General features: G+C 39.3%; 1 protein-coding gene across 1 annotated transcript; it reads right to left on the reverse strand.

Annotated features, from left to right (window-relative positions):
* Window positions 1-633: 633 nt before the first annotated feature.
* On the reverse strand, window positions 634-15,241 carry LOC105045598 (transcription elongation factor SPT6-like). Its single transcript, XM_010923948.4, has 17 exons — window positions 14,793-15,241; window positions 14,600-14,692; window positions 14,357-14,489; window positions 14,169-14,259; window positions 13,845-13,998; window positions 13,630-13,768; window positions 13,265-13,526; window positions 12,964-13,152; window positions 12,749-12,859; window positions 12,277-12,663; window positions 11,925-12,035; window positions 10,978-11,757; window positions 9,450-9,591; window positions 8,196-9,373; window positions 7,867-8,076; window positions 6,153-6,639; window positions 634-1,776 (listed from the first exon to the last, which is right to left on the reverse strand). Exons 1-17 carry the CDS (start codon window positions 14,824-14,826, stop codon window positions 971-973), a joined length of 5,307 nt encoding a protein of 1,768 aa, XP_010922250.1. The 5' UTR covers window positions 14,827-15,241; the 3' UTR covers window positions 634-970.
* Window positions 15,242-16,673: the final 1,432 nt, after the last annotated feature.

Genomic DNA, 16,673 nt, shown 5'->3' on the forward strand with positions numbered 1-16,673 from the left:
TGTTTAAGCTGTTTAAAGGATAATTAAGATCCGCCTACCCCTCAAATTGGTTGCTATTGATTTGTTATTAGTATATGGAAAAATGTTTCAAGATTTGAAAATGCGAGAGAATTGTTTGTGCGCGTTACCCCTCGCTGGTGTACAGCTACGCAGTGTAAGCTGTTAAGAGGGTGTATGACTAATTCTATGCTTAGCAATATACCAGAGACAGGCCAAACTTGTGAGGATTGAACATAAAATGCTCTCTAGTTTACCCCCAAAAAAAAAAAACATAAAATGCTCTCTACCTAAAATGGCAGCCGAAGAAAAGGGCAACCCTTGGGTTCCAGATCCTCCCAGATCTCAACCCTGAATACTTACAGGCGTAAAGATGCCAGAGCTTGGCATTGCGCAAAGATATGGCTGTATCACAGTCCACTCAACGATTCAGATAATAATTTTCAGAATCCCAGAAGTACAGAAAGTTTCCTCATCCCCTGTCAAATTATTGCACCCATAACCATGGGTTCAAGCATGCGCACACACGTGCGTGTTGCAGCGGTACCATTGAATGTCTTCTCTGTGTTACCATTTATTACTTCCACTTCCGGAGCTCATGCAGTGAAATTGTAACTGAAACTACATTAAAAATCATTGCAGGTAAATTACTGTTAGATTATAACTTGCTCCATAAGAATGCTCTTGCCATGTATCTGATTGGAAATACAAGTGCACTTTCTGGATAAGAAATGTTCTAGCCAAGTTATCTACCTCTATGGGTAATATCAAGTTTCGACAAGAAACTGATAATGGGCATACAGCCCAAGTTAGACTATACAACCCAAAAATTAGAGGACAAATGGAGTGCAGGGATAAAAAGGGCTGCCAGAAAAAGGTAACCTTCTTTCTACATCCAAACCAGCCCGACTATAAAAATAAAGCATGAACATAATCTCCTTTTCTCACTAGCAAACACCCCACAGACGCTCCCTTACCAACCGCCGCCCCCGCTCCCCCCAGACCACCCACCTGTAGCATCCGCCTGTGGAGGAACCACTCTCTTTGAGTCGCCCCACCCAGAACTGCCAGCACCAAAACCAGAGTCTGAACCACCTAGACCTTTAGAGGCTGCTGCTTCACCACCCCAGCCACCTCTGCCGCCGCCGCCGCCGCCGCCGCCAGAGCTGCCACTACCACCAGAAACCCTCCCACCACCACCACCACCATTTCCAGATGCCCCCCAGTTGCCGCCACCATTCCCAGAAGTACCCCAGGCATTGATGCCGCCGCCACTACTATTGGCAGCTGATCCCCATTCACCGCCGCCGCCGCCGCCCCCCCCACTACTACGGCCACCTCCTCCCCAGCCACTGCCTCCACCGCTACCACTATTCCCACCCTCAACCCATCCTCCACCAGCACTACCACCCCCACTCCAACCACCAGTGCCACCATCTCTGCCACCACCACTGCCAGCAGCGCTACTGCTTCCCCAACCATCACCATCATTACCAGTGCGGTTATTACCGCTCCATCCACCTGAACCACCGCTGCCTCCACCTCCCCAACCGCCAGGGAACCTTTCCCTCCCAGGTGAATTTTGAACTTTGGCACCAGGAAAGCTGTTCAAGCCATCATCTTCATCCTTTGAACCTGAACCCCATTTTGCAGAACCAAAATCAGAACTGCCAGCAAAGTGGTTACCTCTTCCACGCCCACGGCCACGCCCTGGCCGAGGAAGCCCACTAGGATGACCATCTCGACCGCCACTATTGTTTCTGGAATCAAACCTGCCACCTTTTTGAGATAAAGAAAATATAATTAGATATATAATTGCATGTTGAACCACTCAAGGAAAAGAAACATAGACAGTTGCATTATTGCACCACTAATCAATCATATCACCACTGTCAGGAAAAAAAATTTATACCAGTAAAACCCATAAAAGCTACGGCAGATAACATGTACCCCATACAGACCGGTAAAGTTCTGCAGAATGAAAGACAGATACAGCAGAATTTACGACATCATCCTATCCTACCACGGTTTTGTCAAAACCAAAGCCTGGGCAATAGATGATTTGCCTAAAAGGACCTCGAGGTAGGTCCTCAAAAACTCAACAATGAGTTCACCTATCGAAATCCTCAATCAGTACGTATATCATTGACAACTGAGTAAATATTAAAAAGATAAAGCAACATGGCGGTCAAGAAACTCCAGCTAAAATTCTATTTTGAGACTGCTAACAAGCACCACCAGATGGAAGGTATAATGTAACTCAGGGTATCTGAATTTGCTGAAACCCAAACCTCTCTCTCTCTCTCTCTCTCTCTCTGTGGGCAGCGGGGTTGGCATAAACAATTTTCACATAACTGAGGTTCAGTAATCTAGGCCTTGCCAAAGTTGTTGTCAAAAATGAGAATACTCCAAATAATCTTATTTATAATTGTGTTGTTACTATACTTCTGGTTACAAATTTATAAATCCTCATCTGTTTTAGCTCTCTAACCTAGCAAAAATCACAGCTTTGGTCTCAAGTCAAACCAGTTCTTATATCACAAATGCAACAAAACTAGAATCCCCCATCCTTCCATTGATCCCCAACCATAGCAGCAAAAATCTTCTCCCTATGGAAATCTCACCTGGTTCAAAATCTTTCCAGAATCTCGAACAGACTACTGTTGCATGGATACAGACACGAGAATCAGATTCCAACATGTATCCAAGTGTCTGACTCAACAAGAAGGGAAAAAGAGAGAAACGGGGACATGTAGGATAACATATCAACTGAAACAAATTTTATATACTTATACCTTTAAACCCTATCTATTTAAACATTAAAAAGAAAATGTTAAAAAGATATTGTTTGATAAGATCTTTCAAATATATATACATATTTCTCATTTAAACTTCCCAATCAACTTAAATATAATAGCAAGATAATTTTTTGCAAAGTGGTTCAAATACCTACATCCTTAACAAATCTCAAAAAAGAACTACTCAAGAAGAGTTCAACTGACTCATTGTTGGAAGAGTTCAACTCTCTTCAATCTTCAATAATGGCTACCAAAAAACTCCTTAAGCATCCGATGCATACCCAACTGGGATATGCATCCAACACGTATTAGAGCTACACATGAGTGTCCAGGTAACACAAGAACAGGCACCTGTTTCCTAAACGATTCCTTACTAAAAGTGTTTCTAAAACATCCGCTTCCCTGCACCCTCACCTGTACTCGATACTGGCAGCTAAGGCCTATCCTTTCCAAACTAGCTATTCATCAAAATGCATAATCTTTTCATATCTTTGCCCTCTTTCTTGAACTTCATAATTAAGTTAATCCATTTACATTTTGTCCCGTTTTCTGCAACAGGACAGCATTCAACAAAGTATTATTCACACTAGGAATTTAGGTCGCCCACAGGAACATTTGCATCACCTCAGTGATTCACTTAAGCATGTCTTTCATGATAAAGATCCACTATGAATGGATCGAGATAAAAGATGAAACAACTAATCAACATACAAGTGGTTAGATAAGAAACTACAACAAGGTCTGCAAATGACAGGGCTGGGCTTGGTCATGTTGCTGGTACCAGTCATTTTAAGATTGTAAAGGGCATAGGTTAGACATGCTTAGCAGGTTAAGGTACACTACTATGATGACTATGATGCTTGCAATGCCGCACTAAATTCCCCATTTGACCTTCATGTGCGTAACTACAAGATAACTTAGGCTTAAAGACACTGATAATGGAGGAGAACAAATGTCCCATTTGGAGGAGATTGAAAGGTAGATGAGGTTAATTGAAAAATAGCCCGTAACAACGTTCAAAAACATGGTTTCACTTTCAATTTCGACAGGGTTTGTGGAGTATTGGTTTCAGCAATTTTGACAGTTTCAAAAGTTTTGCTCCAAGTTCTGGAGTCTTGGTTTTTTATGCTTAAAAAAAAAAAAAAAAAAAGGAGGCCAAGAAAAATTAATGCACAACATTTGAGTGTCTTTTATTATGTGGATTCTTTGTTTGTGTAGTTCTGTCAATTTTAAGCTAAACCTAGCATCACCTTTAAGTGAGACGGTGCCAACTAGTGCACTTGCTAAAGTCTCAGGAGGTTAGCACCAAGGACCTGGGTTTGAGTCCTATGCTCACCCAGATTTCGGCCAGGATTTCTTCCATCCAATTTCAACACATACACACACACACACAGACACAAATACACATTACTTATACGTGAATACATTAAATACGCTGTATTTTGTATTGTGAATAAATATCATTTGCTTCCTGAACTTTAATTGTTCAAAAAATTATTACTGAAGCTTTTCATTTTATTCACCTAAATAAAATCCACAAGTATATTAAACTTTGATATTTCTCACATATTTTTTAGGTTAAGTGGCTACTTAATCAAATGCATGTAATTATAGTGTTTTTCTTTTATATAAAAAAATATGTTATGGCCATGAAACATCTTGCATTTAGTTCTAATATCATTTATAAAGTATTATAATAAGGGGCCTTCTCAGAGGTATCAACCCATCAAGGATGATATTTATCCTCTATCTCCATCTTTCAAATCATTGAAAGTTGATATTTAATGGTCTCAGTACTAAAATATATTTTTTATAAAAAAAAAATCAGAACATAACATTAGGCACCAAAAAAATGAACAGGAAACATGTTTATGGGCTGTGTTGGTGAATTTCAGCTCAAACTAGTGGAAACGCCAAAACTAGTCAGTTTCAGTCAGAAAATGACTGGCACCCGAACTGGGGGCTTCCATTGAGTCTCAGCCCGAGCCAAATGTCAAATTTGGCTTATAAAAACGGGCTTGTAAGTAGGTTGATGCCAAAATACTAATTATGCAAATTCTCAGTTAAGCTTCACAATACGTCTATTCTGGAGATTATAAGAAAGAACATAAGCATCAACTTCATACGGTATATTTGTCTTATAATGACATGATAATATCAATCATTGTTTAGATTTTGTTAAGCTGCGTCACTAGTATAATCCATAGCAGTGCGCCTCTCACATTACAATGATATTCAAAATTTTGTGATGTGTGCTGCATTTTGAGTATGTTTATAGAAGAGCAACAACCGGCATGTTCTAACTTGAAATCTGCTAGATAGATTACCATTATGCTGTTTTATATATAATAGTATACAGTTGATAGCAACAGATGGTTTAACAAATAATAGTTACTTGATAGTTGACACTTACACTGACTGTTTAGTATTATGGCAGTGATTTAGAGGCAGCTCACTACCAAGGCTCCACAATACGCCAGAAAACAAAAGAAAACCTATGCGGTGAAAGCTACTTGGGTTGGATTAACTCAAACCAGTAATTCAGGTTGGGTTAGGCCAACAGATACATAACTTAAATTGGACTTTGTTGCAATAATGTCAACCAAATGTCAAGTCTGGTCATGTTTAGGTTGACAGCATCAGCGATCTAACCCACCCGACCGAACCCCAAGTTTTTAATAGTGGCACACCATGCCCAAGTCTGACTCCAAGTCCTGACCTGATCAAAAAAACCGAACTTCACTAATATTTCTACAACTGAAGTCCCAACCAACTCAAAATTTTCTTGAGTGGACCAGACTCAACCCGACCTGCATTGTATTTGGGTCGAAAATTTTAGAGTAGGTTGGGCTTGGGAATGTCAACCAAATGTCAAGAAGTGCTGGATTCAAATTGCAAGTTAGGTGATTTGTTACATGCAAACCGAATACAAACTTTTTAATAATAGCACATCATACGTAGGATTGAATACTCTCTCATAATCATGAGACCTCTATGGATGAAAAAAATTTGGGCATTCATATAAATAGTTGGCAGACACCATACAAAGAACCCAAGCAAGAACCCTAGTTAATCAAAACCATGCTGATAATTTGAGGTAGCAAACATCAAATTGTTTTACCCTTAAAATAAAACACTTGAAAACAGATAACAGTGATCATGCATATAATCCAAGAGCATTAAACTTCACCAGCTTGAAAATTTAGTTTCTGGGATGAGATGGACTTCCACAGGATGCCACTCAATCATGCATACAAAACTAGCCATCAGACCATTACAATTTTCAAGTATCAATGCATAAATAGCTTCCTTTGTTACTTTCATGAAAGTTAATATGGACCAAATCATGGGACTCACCTGTTCTTGACCCTGGGGTAGAAGACCTTTCCCTGTCTAAACTTGTTTGGCCTCTCCAGCCATCATTGCCACCTGCTGAACCACTCCCAGCAGATCCACTTCCAACCCATGCAGGGCTTTTCATTGGTACCATTGCAGCAACTGTTCGGAGAGATGGTCCAGCATCAGGCGGTGGTTTGTCTATGTTTTTCTGGAAATATGCCACTAGGCGATCAATGTCATCAAAATCTCTCTTCCGAAACCTAAAGCCCTTGGGATACAACCCAATGTATTCATGATGTGGATTTGAACTCCTTATGTAGGACAAAATAAAAGTTCCTGGATACTCATGAGAAATGCCAAAACAGTAAACAATCCTCATTGGATTCTCTGCTTTTTCTGCCTTGAGCAGCTCATCAACTTCTGCTTTTGTGCCCCTCCTGAATTTGCGATATGCAAGCATATTTTTCAAGTGATTTACCAATGGGTCAACATACCTGTCCATCACCTGGAAACAGATCAGCAATCAAATGTAAGAAAAAGAATAAACGAACCTAACTGATAAAATGCATCTACCCCACAACACAGATATAAACAAGGGAACAAATGGTCAACTACAAAAAAACAAGTATATTAGCTTTCCATCTATACTCAAAGCTAAAGAGTCATAGATTAATATAATAGAACAGACTTCAAAAGCACTAGGAGCACTACAGAAAGAAGGTATCCAAGATTTGCCTCACCTCATGTCTCAGAGGAGGAAATTTAGAACACCTTGACACTTGCAGCCAAAGCTCCACAAATAAAAAATGTCTTGGATAATGACGCATAATTTGCACTTTATGTTACACCTCTCATGGGAATTGAAGGCATGAGGATTCAATATTTTCCACTTTTAACAGGAAAGGACTGATCTAGACTATAGTTTCACATGATGTACATACGCTCGGATGTTAAGCTTAGGTGTAGCAGTATCTGCCATAGTCTAATATTTACCTCAACATCAGTAAAGTGGGTCATTTCAGTATTATCTCTGAGATATACACTTTTGATGCTTCCAACGATGCTTTCTTGCCAACATTTATATTTGTCCCCTTATCAGAAGATTCAAATGAAATATTCACTTATACTTGCTTAATTAGTTTTTCTAGTATCTCATACATTTCCAGCATAAAAAGGAAAATAATGAAGTCATTTGCTCAGCATCAAGAGTTTAATTGCCTCTACTTCTTAAATGTTGACCAGGAACAAATAAAGGATTGTATGTCAACCAATGAAACCATGCTGATTCAATCAGCAACATTATATTCTTTTTCCTTAACCTGTCTCAATCTTACTGATGCTAATGATGCAGTTTCTTAGGTTCCATCTAAGAATATAGCTAGCCCTCTGCAACTGCAGTGCACAAAGCCAGCCATCAAACCAATTGACATTTAAATATGTTAACGAAATATCATCTTTAAGAAAAATAAAGTTGGTCTAATCATGCAAATTAAAACAAAAGATTAGGGCTTTGGAATTTTCTATCAAAACTAAAATGGTTGCTTAATCTACTGGTGGCAGAACTCAACTTTCATAGTAACAAAAGAAATTTAATAAACTCAAAATGACCTGTACTAACCAAGATAACTAGCCTTCTTATTCAATTATCCATAGATGATATTAACTTAAAAATCATGTTTCATGATCTTAGTACAGAATTACTGGAGTAATCTCTAGTCCATGTCATACCAACCTCATCAAGATCTTCAAAAGTGTCTTTATCAATTGTTAATGTTTTCCCCAAACGAAGCAAGCTTGTGATGTCCTTGTGATCTTTTCCACCTTCAACAATATCTTTGTGGGCATAGACGCCATCGAATATTTTCAAAGTCAAAGTCAAAAATGATGGTCCTTTAGAGCTTGGGCGAATAATGCTCTCACCAGCTTCCTTGTCTGAGAGATACTGTTCCAATGCATAATTGAGTGGTCAGCTATGAAAACGTATTATCAGCACATTACATATATCACATAAAACATAAAGTGATACATGGAAGTACATATCTAATGGCATAACAAACATACCTCCATTGCTTCATCAGCTGTCAAATTTTGAAAACGGGGATGAACAATCATTCTTGGCTTAAAATGCTTCTTCGCAAGTTCCTTTTCCTTGCGGGCCTTGTCTTGGTCACTGCGTAAACTAATCTCATCTTCATAATAATAAGGATCACGGTTACGTATAAAGTATAGTCTTTTCCGAAGCTCACTGGATTTGCAGGTCAAATATACCACAAATCTATTTTTATTTACATTCTTAATCTTGCAGGTGAGGATGTCACCTTCCTGTATTTGCAACCTCTCAGGATCATATCCATCATCCGAGATGTCATCTGCCATAATCAACCCTTTCAAACCAGAATCAAATGCACAAATGATCCGGTTGTCTTGCATATGGCGAACAGTTACCTGAACAATTCTTCCTTCTGAAATCGTATCTTCTGTTTCACCAGAAAGCATAGTAAACTCCTCCTCAGGATTTGGATCCGTGTAAGGCATCCGCCAGTCTTGAAATCCATTTAGCAACTCCATCTTTATATCATAAAGTGTCTCTCTTTTCCTAGTACCAGAATCTCTGAAATGGCTATTTGCATATTCATCAATGTCAAGCGCTTTAAGCATATGTGGCCTTTCCCTTACATGTTCAATTGCCATCTCCTGTACATCGTCATCCATCTCATGTGGTTCCTGCGGAGCATCCTCAGCATAAACATCTTTAGCCAATTTTTTTGCCAGATCATATGACTCTGGATGAATTCTAGTGTCATCCAAGAGGTCCATAATATGACTACTAGCAGCTGCTGCCCCACTCCGGCGTACACGCAAAAATCCAACAGCATTAATGAAAACCTTCTTTCTCAGGATCTTCCCCATTGGAATCTCTTTGCGATTGAAAATGGACCCAGCCCTTACAAATGCTCTCTGTAAAGCAGAAGCTTTCCGTGGCCCAAGACCAGAAACAAATTGTAGAGGAGCAAAAAGCCACTCATGGCTTGCAGCTAAATTTACATCAACACCCACTTGGTTGGTTGCATCTACCATTACCTGTTCAACCACCTCATACTTCTCATCAGGAGTAAGAAAATGTTCTAGTGGACAAAGTTTCCATGACAAAATCTCTTTTCCTGGTCCACAAAGTGTTGCAACCATTGCCAAAGGATTTTGAAGGTAACGCCCAAGAGCCACAGCACGTTTCACAATACCTGAAAGAATACAGGTATATATTATGGAAAAGAAAAAGGTCACTGGATCAACAATTAATGATAGAGATGATCTTACCAGGCTGCCCAGGTAGTTGATCTGAAGAAACCCGAGAGTTCTCATATAGACGAGGCAGAGATTCATCACCAAAAACTATATGAAAATTTTCTATCTCCCCACTAACATCCCTTGGATGATCTTCCACTATTTTGAAAATAACCTAATTGGTAAACCATAAAACACGCAAACAATAAGTGCAAGCAAACATAGAAGAATCATCTAGACACTGTTGAAATGATAATCTGAACCCACAATAATTAACCTAACAGGCATTGACTAACTTTGGATTTCATATTAACACCAAAGAATACAGCATCAAGTAACAAATTAACCTGACTCAATTGGAGGTACCAAAGAAGAACCATAGTGTAAGCCTTCTACAGTAAGGGAAAAGTGTTTCTTTTGACATAATTTCCATAGCATTTATATTATTATAGTCAGCAAATGGTAACATGAGGTTACCAAGATTCTAAGAAAATTCTTCCAAGATAGCAGAATAGTACAACTCATTCTCACAGTCCATTTTCTTTAACATATCCATCATCCCCACATCGTTCTAGGCATATAATTGTCCAATTAACCTAGACCCACCAGTCTGCAGGTAAATTCACAAAGTACAGTTGAAAGTTAAGGAACAAATGCAAAGACAATAATAGCTGGCAAACCAACTTTGAGATGATCCAGTTAACTGAAACTTGTCAACAAGTTACTTCATGCAAATATAGCAATGCCACCATTTTATCAGACACGACGACTATTCATGAGGTGTAACCAACCAGTAAATGATCATTGGAGCAAAATGTTCCAATTGGACAACATGATGCACTTCTTGCAGTCCATTCAACTGTAAAACAAAACTCAGAGAAGTCATCCCAAGATCTTCATCAGCTCCACAGGTGAAGCCAACAAAAAAAAAAACCTAACCCTAATCCAAACACACTATTGAAATAGGACAGGTCAAGTAGTCGATGCAAAAAAAATTTTAGTCACTTCCAGGGGATAAGCAAATAAAGAAATGGTCGATCATATAAATACGTATTTACAAAATAATATCTGAAATCCAAACAGCACTAACGTAGGTACGGTGCCAAATTTGGGGCGGCAAAACCTCCACTACTGGCAATTTTAAACTATTGAGCTTGGAACCAATTCAGCATCTAACTATGGAATTGATCTATTGAGAGCTTCCCAACTTAAATAAATAGCTTTGTGAAGGAACTCTAGCTACCTCAGACATGTTCAAGACTCGTTAAACATAATAAGCAGTTAACCATAGAATAATCTCAAACATATAATAAAATAATTATCTTACTAAGAACAGAATCATAGTGAGCTCAGTGTGACCCCCCCCCCCCAACAAGAAAAAAAAAAGGAACAGTGTTGGTATCTTAGTAGGCTACGTTAAAGAGCAAGAGTTCTAAACATGGACAGCAACATAAAGTACACATTTGCAGCACAGTACAGATTCCATATACCAACACAATAATCAATTCAACATGAAACTGCTACAGATAGGAACAAAACCAGTTGTATCTATCAAAAGTACCTCATAGATGTCATCCTTGAGTTGCCTACAGGACAAGTTTGCTGCTCCAACACAGACAGCGTGAGGCTGGTGGTCAGTCATAAACTTCAAGACTCGTTGCTGGTCATTTTTCTTGCGTTGTTGCTCAGCGACTGCCTGGGACCGAGAACTAATCGAACCAGCATACAGCACATCCACCATTTCTCCTGCTGAATCCAACATCACAAAAGTAGTTGCTGGTTTTCCAGGCCCCCAACAGCAAGCCATGACTCTCAACTCAGATTCATCCTCGGAATCATTGTCAGCATCCTTGCGCTTAAAAGGTGCAACAGAGACCTTATTCCACAATTGCTTTCCATATTCCATAAGAAGCCAATTCTTGGCCCCTGCAGCCAACAATGATCTAGCTTCCTTTTCCATTGAAGGAAGAATATAGGTAAAGAATGAGTCTTCCAATATCATTTTGCGTTGTTCATTCCAAAGCTGAGCAGACCTGCTGACGCATTCACTTAGATAGACTTCTTTAGCATCGTTTAATAATTTTTTCTGAACATCTTCTGGTAATTTTATTGTAACTTGAAGAAGCTTCTCTTCTTCAGCTTTCTGAATAAGTAGCCATTGCGCATCCACAAACTTAGATAATGGCTTGTTTCGCAGCCACTTTACACCTGAAAGTTGGTGATAGGGATCAATAGTCACATTTCCTTCAGGTGTAGGGCTTGTTGAGACAACAGCCTTATCCATAAAAGTAGTGCGGACATGCTTCCTCACGATAGGTTCACAGCTAATCTCAACTGCTGCCTGTATACAAATCATATATGATAATAATAAACAAAATTAGTGAAGGAAAGCAAGCTCAAAAGCCATCATCCAGGGAAAACAAAGAATTTGCAGAATATGGATCACTATGTATATCTATGTAGAAAATGGGCACCCTAACTCTAAAGAACATGAGAACAGATGCATACCATGTGCCTTGCACCTTTAAGTACATCTTGTGGAGTTTCAAACATTGCACATGTAAAATTTGCAGCAATTTCTTCAGGAGTTTGCTTTCCATCTTCCAGTTCTGGTAAGCCCTACAGCAAAAGAGACAATATACATAAATTACTTATTATTAAATAAGAACATATATATTTTCAGGACATGCTGCAGTTACAGTATTGGTGATCACAAACAGGCCCCAGTGATACACTGTCAGTAATATGGCAAAAGGTAGAGTGCATGACTAAAGAATCCATAGAAAATTTTAGAAAAGCACATCATCACCCTTTTATATTACTTGTGCAGTCTATCCAAGACAGAGAAAAGAATACAAACCACTTCTTCTCGTGACAGAAGCAATCCAAACTGCTCGGATTTAACACCAAACTTGTCCGCAACCTCCCACAGGCCAGCCTTATAACAAATGCTATATAAAGATTTCCTTTTTGGCCGTTTAAATTGTCCTTCCTCAATGTCAACTTCACCAGGAGGAAAATGCAAATTAAACTTTGCATCCACATCATCAACCTCTCTCTCTGATTGTGCATCATTAAGTGCGTCAGTGACTGATTTATAAAGTTGATCATTCAATTCAAGCCTCGTCATATCATAAACTCTTCTTTTTTCCTCTTCAAAGCGTTTACTGTAATATGTCTGAAGAGCACTCTTCCGCTTCTGAAGAAGTAACCACTTTTTGTCCAAGTTATGAACAGCCCAGAGAACCTGAAAAATGAAATGGAAGTGCCTTTGATGATGTTCATTCAAATATTCAATTATTGAGTTAGCCCATCAATAGAAATCTGACTACCTTTTGCCACCTCATTCTGCGTGATGCTTCTTCACCATCTTGCATGTTGACATCAGAATCTTTCAATAGACTGCCACATAACTCTTTCCGGTACATAGCAATGAAAGGAACCTGAAACAGCAATTGCAGAAATTTTGGTAATCAGATGCCCTACAACAATTTACATTCCATTGCAATATTAATGGATTTGTATTACATGATATAGAGATTCTTACGTCAAGCTTTTGTACATGCATCATTGTCAAGACATTCCCAATGTCCTCCTTATAAATTTCCTTGACTACCTGATCCTCCCCAGCTAATTGTGAAACACCATCACCAGTGAGCTGGTTATATATCCAGGCACTCTCTTCCTCTATACCCTTATCATCTGTAGGAGGCGGCCCTGTAATATCCTCAGATACCTGAAAGAAAAAAGCACCCCCCAACATTAAGTTCTATTTTAAAATCAACCAAGAGGTTTGTGGTCCGTTTTGCAAATCAAATTCCGCAGATGAAAAGGCAATCCATCGTTACCTGAATCCTCTCAGGAATGTCAGTTTCTCGTATAATGTCATCCTTTGGTGTCATATATTTCTCTGAAATAATAAATGGTTCAAATTCGTCTTCTAGCCTCTTTTCACCCCACCCAGCAGAATCACCAGCACCCCTTGCAAGGCCTTGTTTTCGAAGCATCAACAGCTCATCGACATCCCCAAATATCTCATGGGCCTCCTGTAAAGCAGATGATGAAACACCTAATGCTTGTCTCGGCCTCCTTTTCTTCGGTTGCTTCCTTCTACAAGAAACAAGTTGCCATTACTAAAGGGAATAGATGATGAGGAATTGATGAAACTTCCAAGAAAACCAAAATTACAGATGTAAAAGACACAATAGCATACCTTACAGGAGCACCAGTCTCATCAACTTCATCCTCATCAACAATGAAATCAGCCATCTCATCTTCCTCACCAATGACATCTGCATCTTCCTCCTCTTCTGGTTGCTCTTCTTCTTCCACAATATCCTCCAGCCGTGCCGCTGGAAATGTTCCAGTTAACACTTAGTGACCTGTATTACATCCAAGCTCTTGATTAAGAAGAAATGAGATACTTACCATCATCATCACCAAACAATTTCTGCTTAAGTTTTTCCTCAGCAGTCCGGCCGCCTCGACTATTTCTCTCAGATTCTTCTTCATCTGAAAACCCAGACTGCTCCTCCGTCTTGGTATCCCTTCCTGCCTTCCTCAAGCGCCTATATGATGTATCCTGATAATGTTTTCAAGCAGTGAAAAATCATGAGGAAAGAAACCCATAATCAATCGCAAGTATCAGAACTGCAATTCAAGTGTGCAACGAGCAAAAGACCAACTTATTTTCCATCAAAATAGGTGGGGAAAAACTATAATTAGAGTGAACAGCAAGCTCAGAAAGCATACAGGCTTGGGCCGACGGAAGCCAGTGATGTTGCTTTCCTGAATCAACTCGTAGTCATCCTCATCAAGCACATAGCCTCCTCTCTCTGACTCTCTGAATTGCAAATAGGACATTCAAAACCTCAATGTTTCTGCAAAGACTCGTAATTTCTCACAGTACTATAACAGGAAAAAGATTAATCACTGTTTACCTTCTCTTCCTCTTTTTCTTCTTCCTGTGCCTTTCCTCATCACTCTCTTGCTTCTCTTCCTCTTCTTCTTCCTCCTCCTCCTCGACGTCATCCACTATGAAACCATCTTTCTCGTACTCATCCTGTCCCTCTTCTGCTCACAGGACCATGCCAGTAGACCCAATTAAACAAACAGCATCTCGCCCTAGAGTACCAAACCCTAAAATCCTAATGTCACGTAAACAAGCTTAGGAGAAACCCTACCTTCCTCGTCCTCCTCATCCTCGTCGTCCCTCTCATTGACATCATCGTCATCCCTGTCCAAAGCTCGTGCATCCTCTTCCTCTTCGACCTCCTCTGCAAAACCTCAGAAAATGAGAAATTATTCGAGAAAGAAGACAACAAACTTCTAATCGAGAAAAGACAAAAATAAACAAAACGAGAAACCATTCCCAACCTTCGTCGTCGGAGACGATCGCTCTTCCACCCATCTCGAAGAGAAGCTGCACAAAAAGAAGAAACTTTGATCTGAACCCCTAATCCTAGTACGGGAACAACGAAGGCGTATCGGGAATTCGTGCCGAAGAACCCTGGGATTATATAGAACAACCCCACCCCCACAGTTCCCTAGATTTCGCGAGCGAGGAGGCTTTAGGATCTCTGGAGACCGGCTTTAGGATCTCTGGAGACCGAAAACACGAGGAAAATCGCAGCTAGGGCCGGCGAAGAGCGGCGAAATCGGAACCGTGGAAAACAGGGAGCAAACCCTAATCCCAGTTTCTTCGATAGCAAGACGATAGGTTTAGGTTTTCCGGGAGGTTTTCCGGAGAGGAATGGAGGAGAAAACCCTACGCCCAGATCTCGAAGAGGCAATGGCGAAGGATCGGAACGAAGGGACTGGGAAACAGATGGGTGCGAGTGATATTAAGAGTTTAGAGGAGGAACGACAACATTCCCTCCGCCCTTTTACGGAGTGCTTTTGCCGAGCGGCAGGGGCGGAGAAATTATCGTATGCACCAGGTGCAAGTGAACCAGGGCAGCATATGCACGGTGGATAGCGCGCACAATCGGGAATTGGTGAAATACAAGGGGCATCGTGGCGTGTTGCCCACCGTGGGATCTGACGCGGTCCAATTACACCTGGTGCATGCAATGCGGAGGAGTCGTAGGAGGGGCAATTGGGTTGAATTGATTCGGATTGGATAAAAAAAAATCATCAATTTGGGTTAGATCTATAATATTATATAGATTAAAAAATCAGATATATATCAGATTTATTTATTAAATAAATAATTTAATTTTTTAAATTATTTATTAAATAAATTAAATTTGATTAAATTGATAAAAAAAAAATAAATTTTTAACAAATTAAATAGATTAAATAAATTAAATAAATTAGATAAAATGAATCAAAAATAGATTGAAAAGATCTCGAACAGGTTAAATTGATTAAATTAATTAAATAAATTATTTAATTCAATCAAATATTAATATTAAATAGATTAGATATTTAAAATTTAAGTTTAATTTAAATATTAAATGAATTAAATAGATTGATTTATTTACGATCCCAATCTATTTAACTTATATCTAAATTTATATATATTAGATCGGGCATGAATCAAATTGGATAATATTTTATATTTTACTGAGCTGTTCCTATTAGAATTTTAGGAATGGGGTAAGGACGTAGATATGGATAAAGGGTAGAGATTGTCAAGAAAAACTGTAGGTTATTTAAAGCGATCGGGTGAAATCTTCTGCACCGTAGTATTTGGAGCGACGGATAAACCGATTCAGAGGGTGAGAATTAGAGTGGATCAGAAAGTATGAGCCAGATTGGGTCAGGTCAAATCCATGGATTGTTGGGTGCTTCGCACCGTTTTAGAACCCTAAAGGATATGTATCGATGATTTATTGGGTGGAGTGAACCATGCCACCACGAGGGTGGTGTGATGGGCAGTTTAAAAGGAAATGAGCGAGTCCCGAGTTCCATGTGCTAAATCCATATGAGTGAAGGCTTTGCTTGGCTTGGCCTCCACTTGGGCACAAAAATATTGGGCTTGGCCATCTTCCAAAAACTTTAATGATTGGATTGACAATTTCATATTCTATCTCAAAAATGGGCAGCAGCGAAGAGTGGAACATGTTCCTTTTCTTTTAGGAGAAAAAAATTGATTTCTCCTAATTCGTTTACAGAAAAATTAGAATGGACAAAGTCGTTACATAACATCAAACTCATCACCAGAGATTCATAGGTCAGGATAAGAAATAAGGTGATGGCCCTTTTTAAGTATAATTTTGTGAAACCTTTTAAGATATAGCTTTTTGTGTTTGG

The sequence above is a fragment of the Elaeis guineensis genome, chromosome 5 (assembly GCF_000442705.2).
Source record: "Elaeis guineensis isolate ETL-2024a chromosome 5, EG11, whole genome shotgun sequence".
Taxonomy (NCBI): Eukaryota; Viridiplantae; Streptophyta; class Magnoliopsida; order Arecales; family Arecaceae; genus Elaeis; species Elaeis guineensis.

Coding starts and splice junctions, on each gene's coding strand:
- LOC105045598 (XM_010923948.4), bottom strand. CDS start 14,826: ATGGGTGGAAGAGCGATCGTCTCCGACGACGAAG. Junction 14,693..14,792: donor GATCGTCTCCGACGACGAAG/GTTGGGAATGGT, acceptor GAGGTTTTGCAG/AGGAGGTCGAAGAGGAAGAG. Junction 14,260..14,356: donor AAGAAAAAGAGGAAGAGAAG/GTAAACAGTGAT, acceptor TTTGCAATTCAG/AGAGTCAGAGAGAGGAGGCT.